This window comes from Spermophilus citellus (genome assembly GCF_964194105.1).
Source record: "Spermophilus citellus genome assembly, chromosome: X".
Taxonomy (NCBI): Eukaryota; Metazoa; Chordata; class Mammalia; order Rodentia; family Sciuridae; genus Spermophilus; species Spermophilus citellus.
Window position 1 is genome coordinate 115,372,787 of NC_138190.1, and position 16,483 is coordinate 115,389,269.

The window sequence follows — 16,483 nt, forward strand, 5'->3', positions numbered from 1 at the left end:
AATACAATCTCCTTGCTGACAATATTGTTTCAAAGTCTACTTTTAAAATGCTATAATATAAATATTATTGTTGAATGATTAAAAGCTATAATAAGTTAAATTCATATTTGTCATGTTTTAGCACAAGCCTTGCCAAGCAAATAACAATTATAACATTTCCTTGCTTTAAAAACATTAAAATATCTTTAAATACAGCTTATTTTATATTCCTATTAATATTATTCCTTTTCTTTGTGTATGTAAGAAGAATCTGGTGTGCCACCTTCTGGTAACTGAGTGAAATTATGTATTTCTACACAAGTCACTGTTCTTTATTTTAACTTTTTAAATATATATTTCTTAACCTGGATTACATTTAAGCTATATAAACAAATCTATACCACAGTCTGAAGTCAAATAAAATTTCCTTAGAGATTTTGTTAAAAATAAAGCTTTATACAAGCTCTCTATGATTTTTACATGGTTACCAATATGTCTCCTGAATTCTACAATACATGTAAAATTGATTTTTGTATACCGCTTCACAGCCACATATGAAAATAACAGGCTTGCTATTTCAATGAATAAGTAACAGCAGTAAATAAAGGAAAAGAAAGGTCTCTTACCAATAAGCCCATTTTTCTCTTAAGGTTTGAACTCTCATCATTTGTCATGTTCTTGTGGATCCCTCTCTCATCAAATTCTCTGGAGTTTTAAAGTTAAGAGCTGTGATGCACAGCTAGGCTCTGCTACATAGTAGCGCACCCCAGTGCATCTGGCTGGTATAACACTTCAGTTGCAGCTCCCAAAAGCAGAAATAGGCTTTTTATATTCAAAAACCTATGCACTGCTCACTTTCCCTTGATAGAAAATTGTACGAGGTGTGCTTGAACTATCTGTATTTCACATGTAAACTCCAGGTCAGATATGAAAATGGGGATCACATGAATTTTGAGCTTAATTCCAATAAATTGAACAGGAACAGAGTGTTTATCTTTCGAGCAGAGAAGGGGTAAGGCAAATTGCTAATACGAGATCTGACTTGGGAAACAACATGTTTATCTGAAAGTAATCTTATTTTTTGCAAGGGTCACTGTCCTTCTATTTGTCATACTGAATCTTTATTATCTTTCCTCTTTCCTCTCTCTTGCCTATAGAAGCCAGCCACAAATCCTATCATTTCTCTTTACCAATTTTCCAGGAATCTAATCCCCCTTGGTTTAAAAAAAAAAAATAAGCTTGTTTAAAGAAGACACATGTAACTGGTCTCCCTGCATCTCCCATCTCAGTCTATCAATCACATTGCTTCTAGATCACTCTTTTAAAATGAAACTACACATGATGTAAATTGTGTTCAATGATTATTTTATTTTAAAAACATTAGTTGAATTATCTATAGGTACTATAGTTGGTGATATGGCTATAAAAATGAATAAGTCACAACCCCTTGGTCACAGGAAGCTCCTATTTGAGTGAGGGAAACAGACATGTATTTCAACAACACAAAATAAGATGCAGAAGCTTTAGTAGTACAGACTCAGAATTCTACAGCAACAGCAGAATAATGAAAATCTTGCAGCAACTGAGGCTGAAGAATGGGAAATTCATCAGACATACTCTAGAAGAAATAGCCTAGGCAGAACCGCACAGATTTGAGGGAGTAAAACATGTTGGAAGGATCAGCAAAGTCTTCAATATATCTGGAAAGAGTTCAATATGACTGCAAAGAGGGTACAAAGTGTTGAGAGGAGTAGATTTTAAGATTATGCAGAAACCACACAGCAGAAGGCCACACATCTAAGAAATTTGTATTTTATCCTCTGAGCTATGAGAAACCATTTGTTCAATAAGTGGATCAACCAAAGAATTAAGCAACTAAGTCCAGCACTTAGAAGTCACCATACATTCTAGCAGTTTGCTGTCCCTAGTATTCATAACAACAACTTGCCATTCTCTACTGTACCGGCTTTTTTTGTTCTTTCTCACTTTTTTCCAGGGGTCTGTCTTGCATGAAATCTTTTCCTGTCTCAACTTTTCTACACTCAACCCACCCTTCCAGGTACAGCTCAATTTCTGTTCTTTTCTGTGACATCTTCCATAGCAATTGTACTACACTTTTTTTAACCATTCCTCCATTACAGGGTCTGTGTTATTCCTAACATTTAGCACATATTGTCCAAGAAATCTCTGTCACTGGACTAGGAAAACTGGCAGAGCAGGCAGAAGTCCAGGGTTGTATAAATTCTCTATGCTAACTGAATGAATCAGAACCCTCTTGTATCTCTGAAATGGAACAAAACTCAAATCATACAACTATCTAGCACTACAAATGATTGAGAGTAATTCAAACTACTTAATAGATATTAATTATCAAAGTTTACTATGAAATATATCAACTCATAGTTTACTAACATAAATCTTAAATAAATTATTATTTAATAGTTATAATGGGAATCTGAAGGGGTCTAGGATATACATGCTAGAACACAGGGAAGTTTAAATTTTTTACCATGCTAGCTTTAAAAACATGAAAATAAGCTACATGATGCCCCAAAAACATAAAGGCAGATATATGAGGTTAAGGAGGAAGTAAAATATTTCCATTTGACAATTATTTTTCAACCTAATTTTCCATCCAAGTACTCTTAAAATATTTTACTTTTTATAAATGTCAGTTTAAACTCAACTAACAGAATTTCAAATAAAAGATTTTACTACACCTCTTTATTTTTAAGTGTCTCATTTTCAATTCTGAGGTAGGCAATGCAGGTGTTAATATTCCCATTTCACTAATGAAAAAACAAAATTGTTAAACGATTTGGCTCAGGTGACGTCTCCTGAGAGAGCTGGAAAATAAGAATCCGGTCCCCTGATGCCCAATTCAGTGTACATTAGTCACCACTGTATTACACTATTTATTTTAGAGGAAAACTACAAAGATGGCTCCTAAACATGCCCTTCCCCCCAAAATCAAAATACTTCACACATTAATCATGGGAAAATAAATGGTTCGGGGAGGGGAGGGCCAGGTAATATCTCATAGAGACTATAGGTTGGCTACATGACCAAAATTACAGAATGATCAACCTATTCCTATGCCAGGAATATCTTCTCAATGCCAATTCACAGAATTCCCTTTCATCTAACAGTCAGCAATTTCTTGGCATAGGCTCCAAACGTTCCATACTCTCTCATGCCTCATTGGTTTTTCACAGGCTTCAACTCGGAATTCCCTGCTCTTTTTTTCCAACTAAGAAAACTTCTAGTCATGCTTGTGTGTTCAAACATACCTCCTTCCATGAAGCCTTCCCACACATCCCTTAGCAGACTCATGTGCTGGGTTTTGTATCCTCCTATATTATAGCTCCTTTCTCTTTGAATTATAAACTGTTTCTATGCCTCCCTACCCTATAAACTCCTGAGAGCTAAGCTTGAGTCTTCCTTATGTTTTTGTGATATATAATAGACAAGTATTTCAACAACACAAAATAAGATGCAGAAGCTTTAGTAGTACAGGCTCAGAATTCTACAGCAACAGCAGAACAGTGAAAATCTTGCTGCAACTGAGGCTGAAGATGTATACTGTAGATGTATTTTGGAGGCAGTTTTGGTGAAATCAAGGCAGCAGAGATAGGTTCTTCCTTTCTCCATGCCTAAGCTCACTTTTCTGATTAAAATTTAAATTGCAATCCTTACTTTGCAAAACTAATATATGAATCATAAGAAATAAAATATTACAATTGCAAACAGTATGCTTAAAGGTTCCATTTGATGTTTGCATGATAGAGCCTGTGTGTGCCTGGCAGGGTGCCCAGCATAGCAGATATACAACAACTTTATGAGAGATGGATGTAGGTAGGTGTGGCTTTCTCAGTGATGCTGAACTGATCTAAGCAAGGGGAACACTTAGCTCAGACAAGAAAGGGATATGCCAGTAATTAGTTTTCTAAGTCAAAATAGTATTGGTAATTCTAGAAAGTGAAAAAATGCATTTCATTGGTTTGTCACCAGCTAGACCAGTGAATATTGCAAAATGAAATAGTATCTCCAAAAACTAGTCATTTCTACAGACTGGAAATTGAAAAAGATGAAAGTGTATTCTTTGGATTGTTAGTCTTATTGAATTATGGTTGCAACCAGTGATGATGAAAGACTAAACGACAAAATCCAATTTTGGCAATAACTGCTCCATTAGATGGAGCAAGAAAACAAAATAGCAAATTCGACCAAGCAAGCCACTGCCCATCACCAACACCCAGTATCACAATTGGTATGGTGAGCTGTCAAGAGTAAAGTATGCAAATGAGATGCAGGAGGGCCTAATGTTAACAAGACCCTTTAACTTTCAACATGTAGAAAAATATACTATTTGATTAAAGACTATGAATTCTGTTCCAATTACAGCATTATTATCTAGGCTTAAGAAAGTGTCTCAAATCTCTATCTCCCCACTTCCTTGCCTCCTCCTTCCTGCAGACTGGCAGGGTAGAAACATCAAGGATATTAACATAATGAACATTATAAAGAAAAAAAAAACAACAGGGTTTCTCAAGGGAAAAGCCTATTTGCAAAATGGTTTAACATGCATAGGTTGGGGAGGAGGGCAGAAGCTCCTGCAGCTGTGAGGGCTAACGGATGCAGATCATTAACTGCTAGCTCTGTTGTGTTCTGGGGGACAGTTGCAAGGGCTGGAGACTTTCACTAAAAAGAAAAATGTGATCCTATATGTAGTCTTGGTATTTTGCTAACATTGGATTTTAATTTTGAAATATAGAAAGAGTACATAAAGTCTAATGGGCTAGTTGGGAATATAAGAACAAGAAAGCCTCAAAGAGCCTTAATCTTAAAAGAAGATGGGTTCAGGAGCCACAGAGAAGAGTAAGATGACTAGGGAAACAGACATTAACATTTTAAGAAAAAAGCTCCAGGACAATGAAAAACAGCAGGCACAAATAGGATTTGGTATTTATTAACCAATCACAAGCCAAGATTCAAGTTGACACCCCATCATTTCTAATCCAAAATTTAGAATTAATTGTTTCTTCTTTATTGCTTTCATCTTCTCAAGCTTTTATTCAAAAAAACTTCTTTGACTACTTATTTGTGTAGATGTATTTTGTAGGCTCCACTTTCAAGGGCCCCACAACCATAGCCCCTGCCTTTCCAGTCAGCCCTATTTTGCATTACAGGTTGTCCCAGATTTGTGCATAAATGAATAACAATACTTATCCAGAACTGCCATGAAGCTATTAAAAAAATTACACAACTTGCAGCTTACAGTAAATCTGTGGAGAAGAATATACAAGAACAATTTGGGGGAGGGAGGTGAAGAGGGAAGGGAACTAAGCAAATCTCTTAGCCAAGGTTCCCCTTCCCAAAATATCTTACAGAGTGGAACTCCCTCTTTCTCCAACCCTTATCCCACCCATTATTTGCTCTGTACTACTGCCAAAAATTCCAGCAATTACAGGTTCATTTGAGCTCACAAGAAGACTGTTAAAATTATAAGTACAGGTTCCAGAATGAGGTAGCTATCAGTTATTTACACATTGTCCTGAATGAGTTCAATCAAGTCTCTTTAAATAGCACATAGCTGTTACCCTGAGGGAGTGGGGCAGGCTGGAGGTGAGACCCAGTACCCTCAGCTGTACTGCTTTTGTCAAGGTAGTTAGCAGCACAGAGGTCTTGGGACATGATAGAGAAATTGAGCTATAGAACCAAGAAATTGACATGTAAAAAGGGGTGTCAAAAGGGTCATAGGCTAAACTTTATCTTCTTGTCCCAAATCCACTACACCTTTTCTGATCCTCTGCTTCTACAGGCCCTAAAGCTCAGACCATGCTGTCCATGGGCCACTTCGACTACTTAAGTAGGTTAATTACAGTATCTTGGACTGGGTCAGAAATCTTATTATCATGTATATGATCTATAAAGTCCAAATAATTTATAAACAAATCCTTAGAACACACACTATTTATAGGTTGGGAAATACTTGTAATTTTCAACATACAACCCCACACAAACACCCTAGTTAGACTGGTGTCTTCTGTTTTGCAAATGTTACATGTTTTTGATGTTACCATCCATTGAACTCATATCTCCCTTGCAGATTATACCTGCCCTTCTTTTCACACAAGTGCTACTTCTTGAAGTTCCAAATCAAGCTCTACCTTTTTGAAGCCTAATTAGATTATTCCAGCACTCACCAAATGCCCATTTTTTCCCTCAACTCTTCCAGGACTTATCACACAATGTTCATAGTTATTAATTCTTCAGTGTGTTCACCTTAACAGTCCACAGGCAGAAATCATTCATTCATCTACTCAAGTATTCAATAATATCTACTTTGAACTAGCAGCTTTCAAGGTTTCATAGCCTAAGGATTATCAAATAATCACATGACCATGAGATGTGCTATAATTGGGGTACCCTCGAGGTGCCATAAATACAGGTGGATGCTCTAACTGGGCTAGGGTAGAGGACCGGAGAAAGTTTCAAAGAGATGTCATCTGAGTTGAGTATATGAGACTAAGCAAGAGTATATCAAGAAGTTGTTAGACAGCCCTCTGACTTGGGATGGGATGAAGCAAGACTAGTTAGGGTACAATTGCAACTGTGACTACATAAGGTCCTAAACTAAGGCAGTGGGATTGGGGGACATTCAAAAAGATTTTTAGGAGGTAGAATGTACAGGACTAGTACACCAAAGATAATGATAATGGTTATCATTTCTTGATCACTTACTAAGTTCAAATCAGTGTTAAAAGTGCTTTGCCAAGGCTGGGGTGTAGATCAGTGGTGAAGCATTTACCTATCATACACATACACCTATCATACACCTCAGCATCACTATAAAAATAAATGTTTTACCTACTTATCATTTTTTTTTTAAGAGTGTTTTTTTTTTAAAGAGAGAGTGAGAGAGGAGAGAGAGAGAGAGAGAGAGAGAGAGAGAGAGAATTTTTCAATATTTATTTTTTAGTTTTCGGCGGACACAACATCTTTGTTTGTATGTGGTGCTGAGGATCGAACCCGGGCCGCACGCATGCCAGGCGAGCGCGCTACCGCTTGAGCCACATCCCCAGCCCCCCTACTTATCATTTGACTTAATCCTTACTACAACTTTGTAATGTAGATGATATTAGTATTCTCATTTTATAAGATGGAAAACTAAGACAGTAAAATCAAGTGATGTGACTAACTTTACATGACATATAACTAATAGGAACTGGAATTTGAACCAAGGAAATCTAGCTCAAGAGTCCACTTTCTTAAGTCCTTTAGCATACTATCTTCAAAGAGGGGGGCCCACATAACTGTCAGGTTAGTGATAGAGAAAAAATACAGGCAGAAGGGAGTACAGTGCCTAGAACTTAAATACATGGCTCATGCATTTATTAATTACTGCTGCTCTGCATCTCTAATATCAAAAGCAAATTGCTCTCTAAAATGGTGTCCCATCAATACCCCTTGTACCAGCCAACAATGCCTAAACTAAGTTGGGCTTCTTTGGCAAGAAACAAATTTTGTTCAACTTTGATGAACAACAACTAGTACCCAATATGTTCTCATTAAAAATTAATTGGCTTAAACATAGAATACAGTGTTTCTTGAAGTTTCTATTTTTTTCAGTCATCTCTGAATTGTCTTCATTTATCATCTCAGTGGCACCTTTATTGTTTCTTTCTTTTACATTAATCCATTTAAACTTAACATTTATCTTAAAATGAAAATTTATATTCCTGCAAGTAGAAAATTAAGATAATTTACTATAAAAGGAAAACAATGAAATTGATATGTAATTCCTATAACAAGTAATGCTTGTGCATAACCTAACATCATTCTATTCATTACACCACACCACACTACAGGATAGGTCTTTGCATTTTTTTTATTGAGGTAAAATTCTCATTCCATAAAATTAATAGTTTTAAAGTGAACAATTCAATTCAGGGCATCTAGTGCATTCAGAATATTATGGAATCAAGCCTTCTATCTTGTTGCAAAACATTTTCATCACCCCAAGAGGAAACCCATACCCATTAAGCAATTGATCCCCATTCTCCCCTGCCTTCCCTTTGGCTATTGTGAATAGTGCTACCCTATACACAGTTCTACATAGGTATGGATTTGTTTCAGTTATCAATTTTCAATTCTTTTGGATGTATATCTAGAAGTGGAATATCTAGATAATATGCTTAATGCTATGTTGAAATTTTTGAGAAACTTCTTTTATATTTTTTATGCAGCACTCTTTGTGTGTTTGTTTCAAAACAACACTTGGGGTTAAAAAGAATCACACCAGAATGTGTGTCCATAAACCTATGGCATACAAAGAAATAGGTTCATTCTTAACATGCTTATGAAAAAACAATCTTCAAATATTTTTTATCATATTTGTGGGATAATTGTTTTCTTTACAGCTGGTCCCTCTATAACAGCAGTAAATGATTCCAGCAATTACTAAATTTGGTCCTCATATCTATCTAAAGATATATAACTGATTTCATCAAAATCACTCCCTTGTAGTAACATTTCCCTCATAGAATATACCTTTATATTTTAAAAATTTCATTTTTAACTATTGACCCGTGTCAACTTGAACAATAAAACAGGAAGAAAAAACAGAGCACAGGTTTGATTCCAGTTCACAATTGTGTGTAAATATGTTGTATGTTTAATTACTACCATTTTCTGAAAATAGAATTTTACTGTATCCCTATAAAAATGCATCAACAGGGCTGGGGATGTGGCTCAGTGGCAGAGAACTTGCCTGACATGTGTGAGGCACTGGGTTCTATGCTCAGCACCACATAGAAAAATAAATAAAATAAAGTTATCTACAACTAAAGATATATTTTTTAAATGCAGCAACACTTTCTCGGGCATACCTGAGCACTGCGCCAGTAATTCATCATTTGGTCTGGATAGGGTGCTGACACCTAGTCTAGTCTTAACTTCACCAATAACATCCATGTAATCATAAGTATCATACAACCAGGCATTTTTTTTCTAATAAGCATTAAAAAAAGTAGCAAATCTATTCAAATCATGTTAGTTTACTTCTTCTAACAGTATGTATACCACACTTCAGAAAATGCTGACCTAAGAGGGGCTATTTTTTAAAGCTACACAAGCCATCCTCACTCGTTTTATTACCAAAGAGGGAGTTTTTAACCTCATCTGCAAAAAGTATGGACTCCTCATAAAAATATGAAACTGAATGAAGCTTTCTAATAAATATGAAGGTCCATTCCTCTGAACTTCCTAAGAGAAAAGTTAAGTGTCTTTGGGGAGCATCTTATAGAATCCAAGCTGAAAAAAAAAAAAAAAAAAAGCACCTTAGGGAGGGTTCATAATCACTTGCACTTTGCAACATCTTCCACTGGGAGATGCACTCATCCTGTGATTTCATAGGATACTTTGTGTTTGAAGAGTAATCATTTCTAATTTAAATAGTATGCTATATTCATTCCTATATGCAATCAAGTACGTCAATCCCTAGAATGTTTTAAACCCAATCAATTTGTGAACAAATTGTTTTCCTTTTTTAACATGGAGATTATTATACCAGACTTCTATTTACCCTAGTTCTGAGGTAAAACATATTTAACCATTGTTTCCACATGCAAGTATCCATTAACGTATACAAAAAGAGGATATTCATAAAAAACTGCATAAAAAGCAGAATTTTCTATCTGAAGAGTTTACCGTCACTGGCTCACATAACTGAAAGAGGTGAGTTTCAATTAAAGAACAAAACATCTGAATATAAACCTGTCTTCAAACAAAAGTATTTTGAAAACCAGTCCAAGACATAAAAATGGCTGGGGATATGGCTCAGTGTTTAAGTACCCCTAGGTTCAATCTCCTGGTATCAAAAAAAAAAAAGAGAGAGAGAAAGAAATGTAAAGGATAAATATGATAATATGTAAACTGTCTAGCACCCAGATCCATTTGTGTCACAGCCATTTAACAAATGGCAGCTTAGATCCTATAAGATCAGCTGGCTTGCCTTGGAATGCATGAATCTTCTGGATTAAGTTCCAATTGTCTGGTCTGTTGTAGCCTGTTTTAGCACTAGCACATTCAGCATCATCTAATTTTATATATATATATATATATATATATATATATATATATATTTACAAGCACCTCTGAGGGCACCTCAAAGTTTTTGTGTAATTTTAATTTTTAAGTATCTTTATTGGATTTAACTTACATATCATAAAATTCACTTTGCAGTAGTGTACAATTCAATGTTTTTTAGTAAATTTACAGAGTTGGGCAAATATGACCCCAATAGTTTTAGAAAATTTCCATGTTTCCCCAAAGATCTTCCAAATCCATTTACTCTCAGTTTCTACACTGAAGATTTTGTAAGGTATTAGTTTTTGCATTTCATTTAAGAATGGTAGATGTGAGATGGAAAAGAAATTTAAGGAACCTAAGCCCAGAGGCTAGGATCTCTGTCTCTTTCCTTTCTTCCCTTTTTATCTATCCACATTATATTTATTGAACACTCAGTATATACCAGTATGTCCAACTTTCCTCTGCCAGTTCAATGCCATTCATGAAAAGGGCTGTCATCTATAGTGTGTTAGTGTAGTTTAGTTGTTAAAACACCTACGTTTTATTTTAGTCTACAGAACACATTTCTGAAATGGTTTTATGTATAATTTAAAATTTAAACACATGGAAGAGAAAAACATTTAACAAAAACAAGTAATAGCACCTTATTTTACATGGTGCCCCACTAATTACTAAGCACTTTAATGTCCTTGATTTAATTGATTTATTATCTTTTTATCTCTACCTTACCCAGAAGGAAATTGAGATCAAGCAATAGCTTGTTAACAGCAAAGCTAGGATTCAAAACTTAGTATATAAAGACAAATATGGGAGAATACTGATAACTAAGAGTGAAGGTAGTGAAGGTATAGCACATAGAGATACAGAAGAGGGACAAATACAGAGGTGCACAGAGATTCCATTCAATCACAGAGATCATATGCTATATTCATGTGAGGAAACTCCCAGTTCTTCCTCACACCCAGGAAAACTGCTCCACTCTATGGGATTTTAAGATATTTCCCTAAAGGATATTTGAAATGCACTATCTTAATTTTGCTCAACTATAGGCATAATGGTGTCATCCCTTAAAAATTGTCTTATAAGTGAAACATGGAGGCTCATAGAGATATTTAACTGGATCTAATCAGGAGAGAGAAACCACCCAGTAATTTGAACTGGGAGTTGCACATAAGAAATTAACTATGACAGGGAATTGGAATAACAGGGAATTGGAGTGTTTATAAATTGTCTAGTAATAAGAGAATTTTTTAAAAAAATAAACAATCCAGGTATCTGGAGCAACCACCACCCTAGGGCCTAGATAGAATACATAAGGAAGTACCTTCTACACAGGGCTGAGATCAGACTTTATCATAGAGGGCACGGTTATAGCTCAATAAAGGGCACAGAAACTGCTGTGGTGCTCCTTCATTGAAATTTGTCAGAAACCCTTTATTTGGAACCTGATTCAAATGCAGTTCCTTGAAAGTATCCTACTAGAAGCACTCTGCTACAAAGCTGTGTCTCCGGGCACCAAGAGAAGATATGGACTAAGAAGCTAAGCACTAGTGAAGATACCCAAGGAACACCCTGCTGAGAGAATACACAGAAAGCAGGGGTGGGTGGGAAAAAAAACCTTCCTTCCTGACATGCTATTCCATCACTCTCTACTAAAAAAAAATCAGTGCTGAGGAAACAAAATATAGAATGGGTTTAGGTACATTTCAAAAAGCAGGCAAAGAAAAAGGTGATTTCAAATTTGGAATACCATAAATAAATAACTGACACAATGGCTAAGAGAAATACACATTTTAAGCAAGAGTCTAATTATAGCCTAGCTAAGGTCAAGTACGTGTTTACCAAGACTATTTTCTGGACAAATTTTCTAGGATAAGAATTGTATATTTGTGTTATTTTGACTCTATTGCTTCATACTATATAAATTATTCCTCAAAATAGCCATTTGACATGTTAAAGTGGTCCTTGTCATCCAAGCACTTTCATGACTGCTAACGCATTTCATACTCATGAGGTGGGAACTATTAGCTCCGTTTGATGAATCGGCAAATAAACTACAAATGCCAAAGTTAACCTAAATTCACATAGATATTTATCTTTGCCCTTCCCCAACACAGACCAACCTCCAGTCTTACGTTCACTATTCTATTTGACTAAACAAATATGACCAAGACCACCTTTCTGGCTAGAACCCATCCCTATCAGAAAATCCTAACCTATCATTGGGCATTGTGGATGGGTTTAGACTGCAATCTATCCTGCTCCAATCTCTGAAAATTGCTACAAGATAAATTTTATTTACTTCAATAAAAAAGCATGTTTGGGAATCTTTCAACATTCAAAGATTATAACTGACAATGTTATTTCCTTGCAAACAAAGTAGAAAGGGACATTATTATTGGCTAGGGATGAGTATAAAAGTAATGTTATACTTGTTTCAATAGCTTTCAAGGAGTGTTTCCCATGCTTTTAGATTTTGTGGACAAGTAAAATTAAAAAAAAAAAATCTTGGGGTCCTGTGCAAGGTAGCCAACTTTATTTTGCAAACTAAGAACATTTTAAAAGGCAATCCCTCATCCAGAATTTCAAAATCCAAACATTTGGAAATCAAACGTGCCTTTTTTTTTTTCTTGTCTGTAACTCATTTGGCATCAACATCTTAACTAACCCGAACTCATCTGGCAATAAACCTGACCTGAACTGACATGAGGCTACTCACAGGCTTATTCTCTCATGTAGTATAAATATTCTTATGTTTCACTGCAGAAACATTACTGTAATTGATTAGGGGGTATCCTCTCAGCCTCTGCTGTGGCTGTTATATAATATAGGATACATGGACTTTATTACCTTTTTAAAATCCAATATGAACCTAAATTCTGAAATGTGTTGTCTCAAGTATTTCACATAATAAGGGTACAGATTCATTAAAAGAAAGGGCAAAATGTGATTTAAATCATCAGTAAGTATGAAGGACAATCTTAGACTAAAGGATGATCCTTTATAATCAACAAAATTTTGCTTTCTGGGCAAAATCAAATTGTTGCTTTGTGTATTTCACTGCAGACAATATTAACTAGAATATGAGAATTACTGCCATTGAAAAATGTCCACAGTTAAAAGATGACCTTTGGAAATGTTTTTATAGTATGAAACAGGACAGTTTATATAGGAAAGGAATGAATTAAGCCATTCTGTGGCTCCTGTAGGACACAGATAAGTTATGTTTATACAGAAAAAGAACCAGTGATATGGAATCTATCCAATCACAGAATTTTTATTTTTTTTCCTTAAATTACTTTTAGTGTACAAATTGGAAGTGCTTACAATGCTGGACCTGATCTGAGAAAGTTCTCTGATTTTTTTCAAAAAAATAGCACAAATGAATGAACATGAATATGTATAGAGATAAATCTAGAAAATCAAAAGATGTATCCTGCTTGTCAGGATATTGGGCAAGATGGAGAGAAAAAAAATCACCAGCAAACCATCTTTTTGCATAAGAGTCTTATGGCATTTTTAGATTGTTTATTCTCTGAAGAGTTTGAGGTATTAGCAAACTGGATTACCTGGACATGTCAAATTTCATCCTAGCAGATACTAATGAATTAAGTGTCCTACAGTTTAAGAGAAATCATTAAATCTCTGCTATAAAGGCCACCAGCTGCATCTATAAACAACACAATAAATTATTCAGTTTGACAACATTTAATGAGTCTCTACATGGTATAAGTCACTAGGCTAGCTGCAGGAAATGAATGGCTAAATAAGAACACTTAATTTTCCTCACGGACTTCATGGTCTAGTCAGGAGAGACTATTAAAAATATTACACAAGTAAGTTCTACGTGTTATGATAGATGTGCAATCAAATACTATGGGATAGAGAATCATGTGATTTTGGTTGGAGGCAAGGTACACAATGCTAATGTCCAGCAAGAGCAAAGGCACAGAGGAGGGTCTGATTAAACCTTTAGAGGCCTAATTACAGAAAAAGACTATGGTGTCTCCCTCATGTGTATTTCAAAATATAAATAGTTCTAAACTGTGAATTAGTCGTAAGGAAGTCCAATAAAGATTTAATTTCTTTGGTGATGAGAAATTTGATGCTCATGAAATATCAAATGCTCTTTTTTCTCCTCATTTTTGTTACCTATGCCTTGGGGAACACAGCATTATTGCAGAAATGCAAAAGAATGTAGCATCTCTTGGGAAAGATAAATGATGTGATACACTAATCAAAATGAGAAGTGGCAAAAATGTGGTTTGGGAGTCAAGTGAAGTGCTTTCTGTGACATGTGAAGGACATCAGACTTTTTAAAACTCATATTCATAATCTTAAATAACTAGGAATAGGTTACTGTGCAATAGATTTTTAAATTACCTTCATTCAAAAATGATTATTATGAGAAAGCAATAGCAGTTCTTCAAATAATGCCAAAATTATCTGAAAACTCATTTTAGTCCCAGCTGCCTCGTTTACTAAGACCTTACTTCTATAATATAATTAGGTAGAAACTAAACCAGCAATAATAATAAATGAGTAAACTAGTGTTAGGGTTTAGGTTTTTTGTTGTTGTTGTTGTTGTTATTTTTTGTTTGTTTGTTTGTTTTTTGAGATGAGATCTCACTATGCTACCCAGGCTGACCTCAAATTTCTGGACTCAAGCAATCCACCCTCCTCAGCCTTCTGAGAAGCTGGAACTACAAGTATGTACCACCATGCCCAGAAAACTAGTTAATGGAAGTTTGAACAGCACTCAAATTGGCAAGCAAGAATTTCATAAATTATAATGAAAAAATGTGGATGTTGCCTGCAAGAACATATGAGATAACTGAACATCCATAGAAGAGTAGTGATCATTAAAAATCCTGGTAGTGAGAAAATAGGTAGCATCAACTTAAAACTTAAAGGATAGAAACTGTCCTTTTCATTCCCTTTCTTGAACAATTCAGTCAAAATCCTATTATTGGGACTGAGCAAAGCAGACATGCCCTGGGAGGAGAACTGGGAGAGGACTGGCACGGTAAACTGAAGTCTGAAAAAAATGAGGAGGGTATTCATTCCGGGAGCTGGCAGCTGCAGCCAGGCATGGACTGTTGGAGGCCAAGAGTAAGGAGGGTATTCAGGAAGGGGGAGGGCAAGGGTGCATCAACAGAGCACCGTTGACCTACATAGGAACTGGTCAAATAATGGGAGGCACATTTTTTAAATGTTAGTTATTGAGAAGTAAAAACATGAAAACAGCAAAACTAGAATGAAAGCCATGGTCTTGGATTATAATTTGAGGTATTAGTAAGAACTCATGGTCTTTCATGTATAAACATATAGAAATACAGATATAAATATGTATATGTTCCCTAACTCTTCCACCAAATGGGCTTAGCAATACCTCAATATCAATGAATACTTGTAGCACACAGATTTTGGTTCCACACACTATTCTCTGCTAAAGGAAAGCAGGATGGCTAATTATGTGGATGAAGGAGAAAAAGTACAAAATGAACTCAGACACAAGGAACAATGATAGATACATGTTGAAAGGCCACAGAAACCAAATTCAAAGGGGCTCGTACTGGCCAAATCTCAGAGCATTTGACATCAAAATAAATAACACTATAACTCTTTGAATGAAGCTGCCTTCACACTGATAGAATTAAATAAATGAAATAGTGAAAGTTTCATGAGGAATATTTTCCAAAGTATTCCTCACTGACCCAGAAATAACACTAACTAGAAAGAAAAGGAAAAGTAACATTACCATGGAGAAATCCGAACAATACTACTAAACAAGTTTTAATCAGTATGAGACAAATAAAAATCAGGTGCCAGCTGATAGGATGCAAAGAAAAGATCAAAGAACATGTGCAATTCCTGAAGAAATAAAATCCAAATATAATCATGATGGACCATGACCATGAAATAAAATCCAAATATAATCATGATGGACCATGACCATGATTGAGCTATAGCTGGGGCTATAGCTCAATTGATAGAGTGCTTGCCTTATATGCACAAGGCCCTGGGTTCAATCCCCAAAACCACACACACACACACACACACACACACACACACACACACAAAAAGACTAACAGAAAGTGGAGAGACATTCTACAAAATAACTGGCCTGTAGTTTTCAAAAGTGTCAAGGTCATGAAAGTTAAGGAAATATTGAGAAGTGTCCCAAATGGAAAATAACTAAAGAGATATTACGATTAAATGTAATGCAGGATCCTAAACTGGAACTTTTTGTTATCAAGAACACTTTGGGGATAATTGGGGAAAAAAAAATGGAATGAGCTTTGATCAGAGTTTAGTAATGTATTAATGTTAATTTCCTGAATTTGATGGGTGAATTAAGGTTATCTAAGGAGAATGTTCTCATTTATATTCACTAGAGAATTTTAGGCTG

The 16,483-nt window shown here is 35.3% G+C and overlaps 1 protein-coding gene across 3 annotated transcripts in view; it reads right to left on the reverse strand.

Annotated features, from left to right (window-relative positions):
• The window catches only part of KLHL13 (kelch like family member 13), a 197,231-nt gene that overhangs the window by 79,035 nt on the left and 101,713 nt on the right, over positions 1-16,483 (reverse strand). Inside the window, exon 1 of one of the 3 annotated variants that reach the window (XM_081277134.1) lies at positions 606-666. The exons of the other annotated variants lie outside the window; for them this stretch is intronic. Coding sequence (XP_081133260.1) covers positions 606-646 — 41 coding nt within the window. The 5' untranslated portion in view covers positions 647-666. Of the gene's footprint in view, positions 1-605; positions 667-16,483 lie in introns of those variants that run through there. 3 annotated transcript variants of the gene reach the window in all.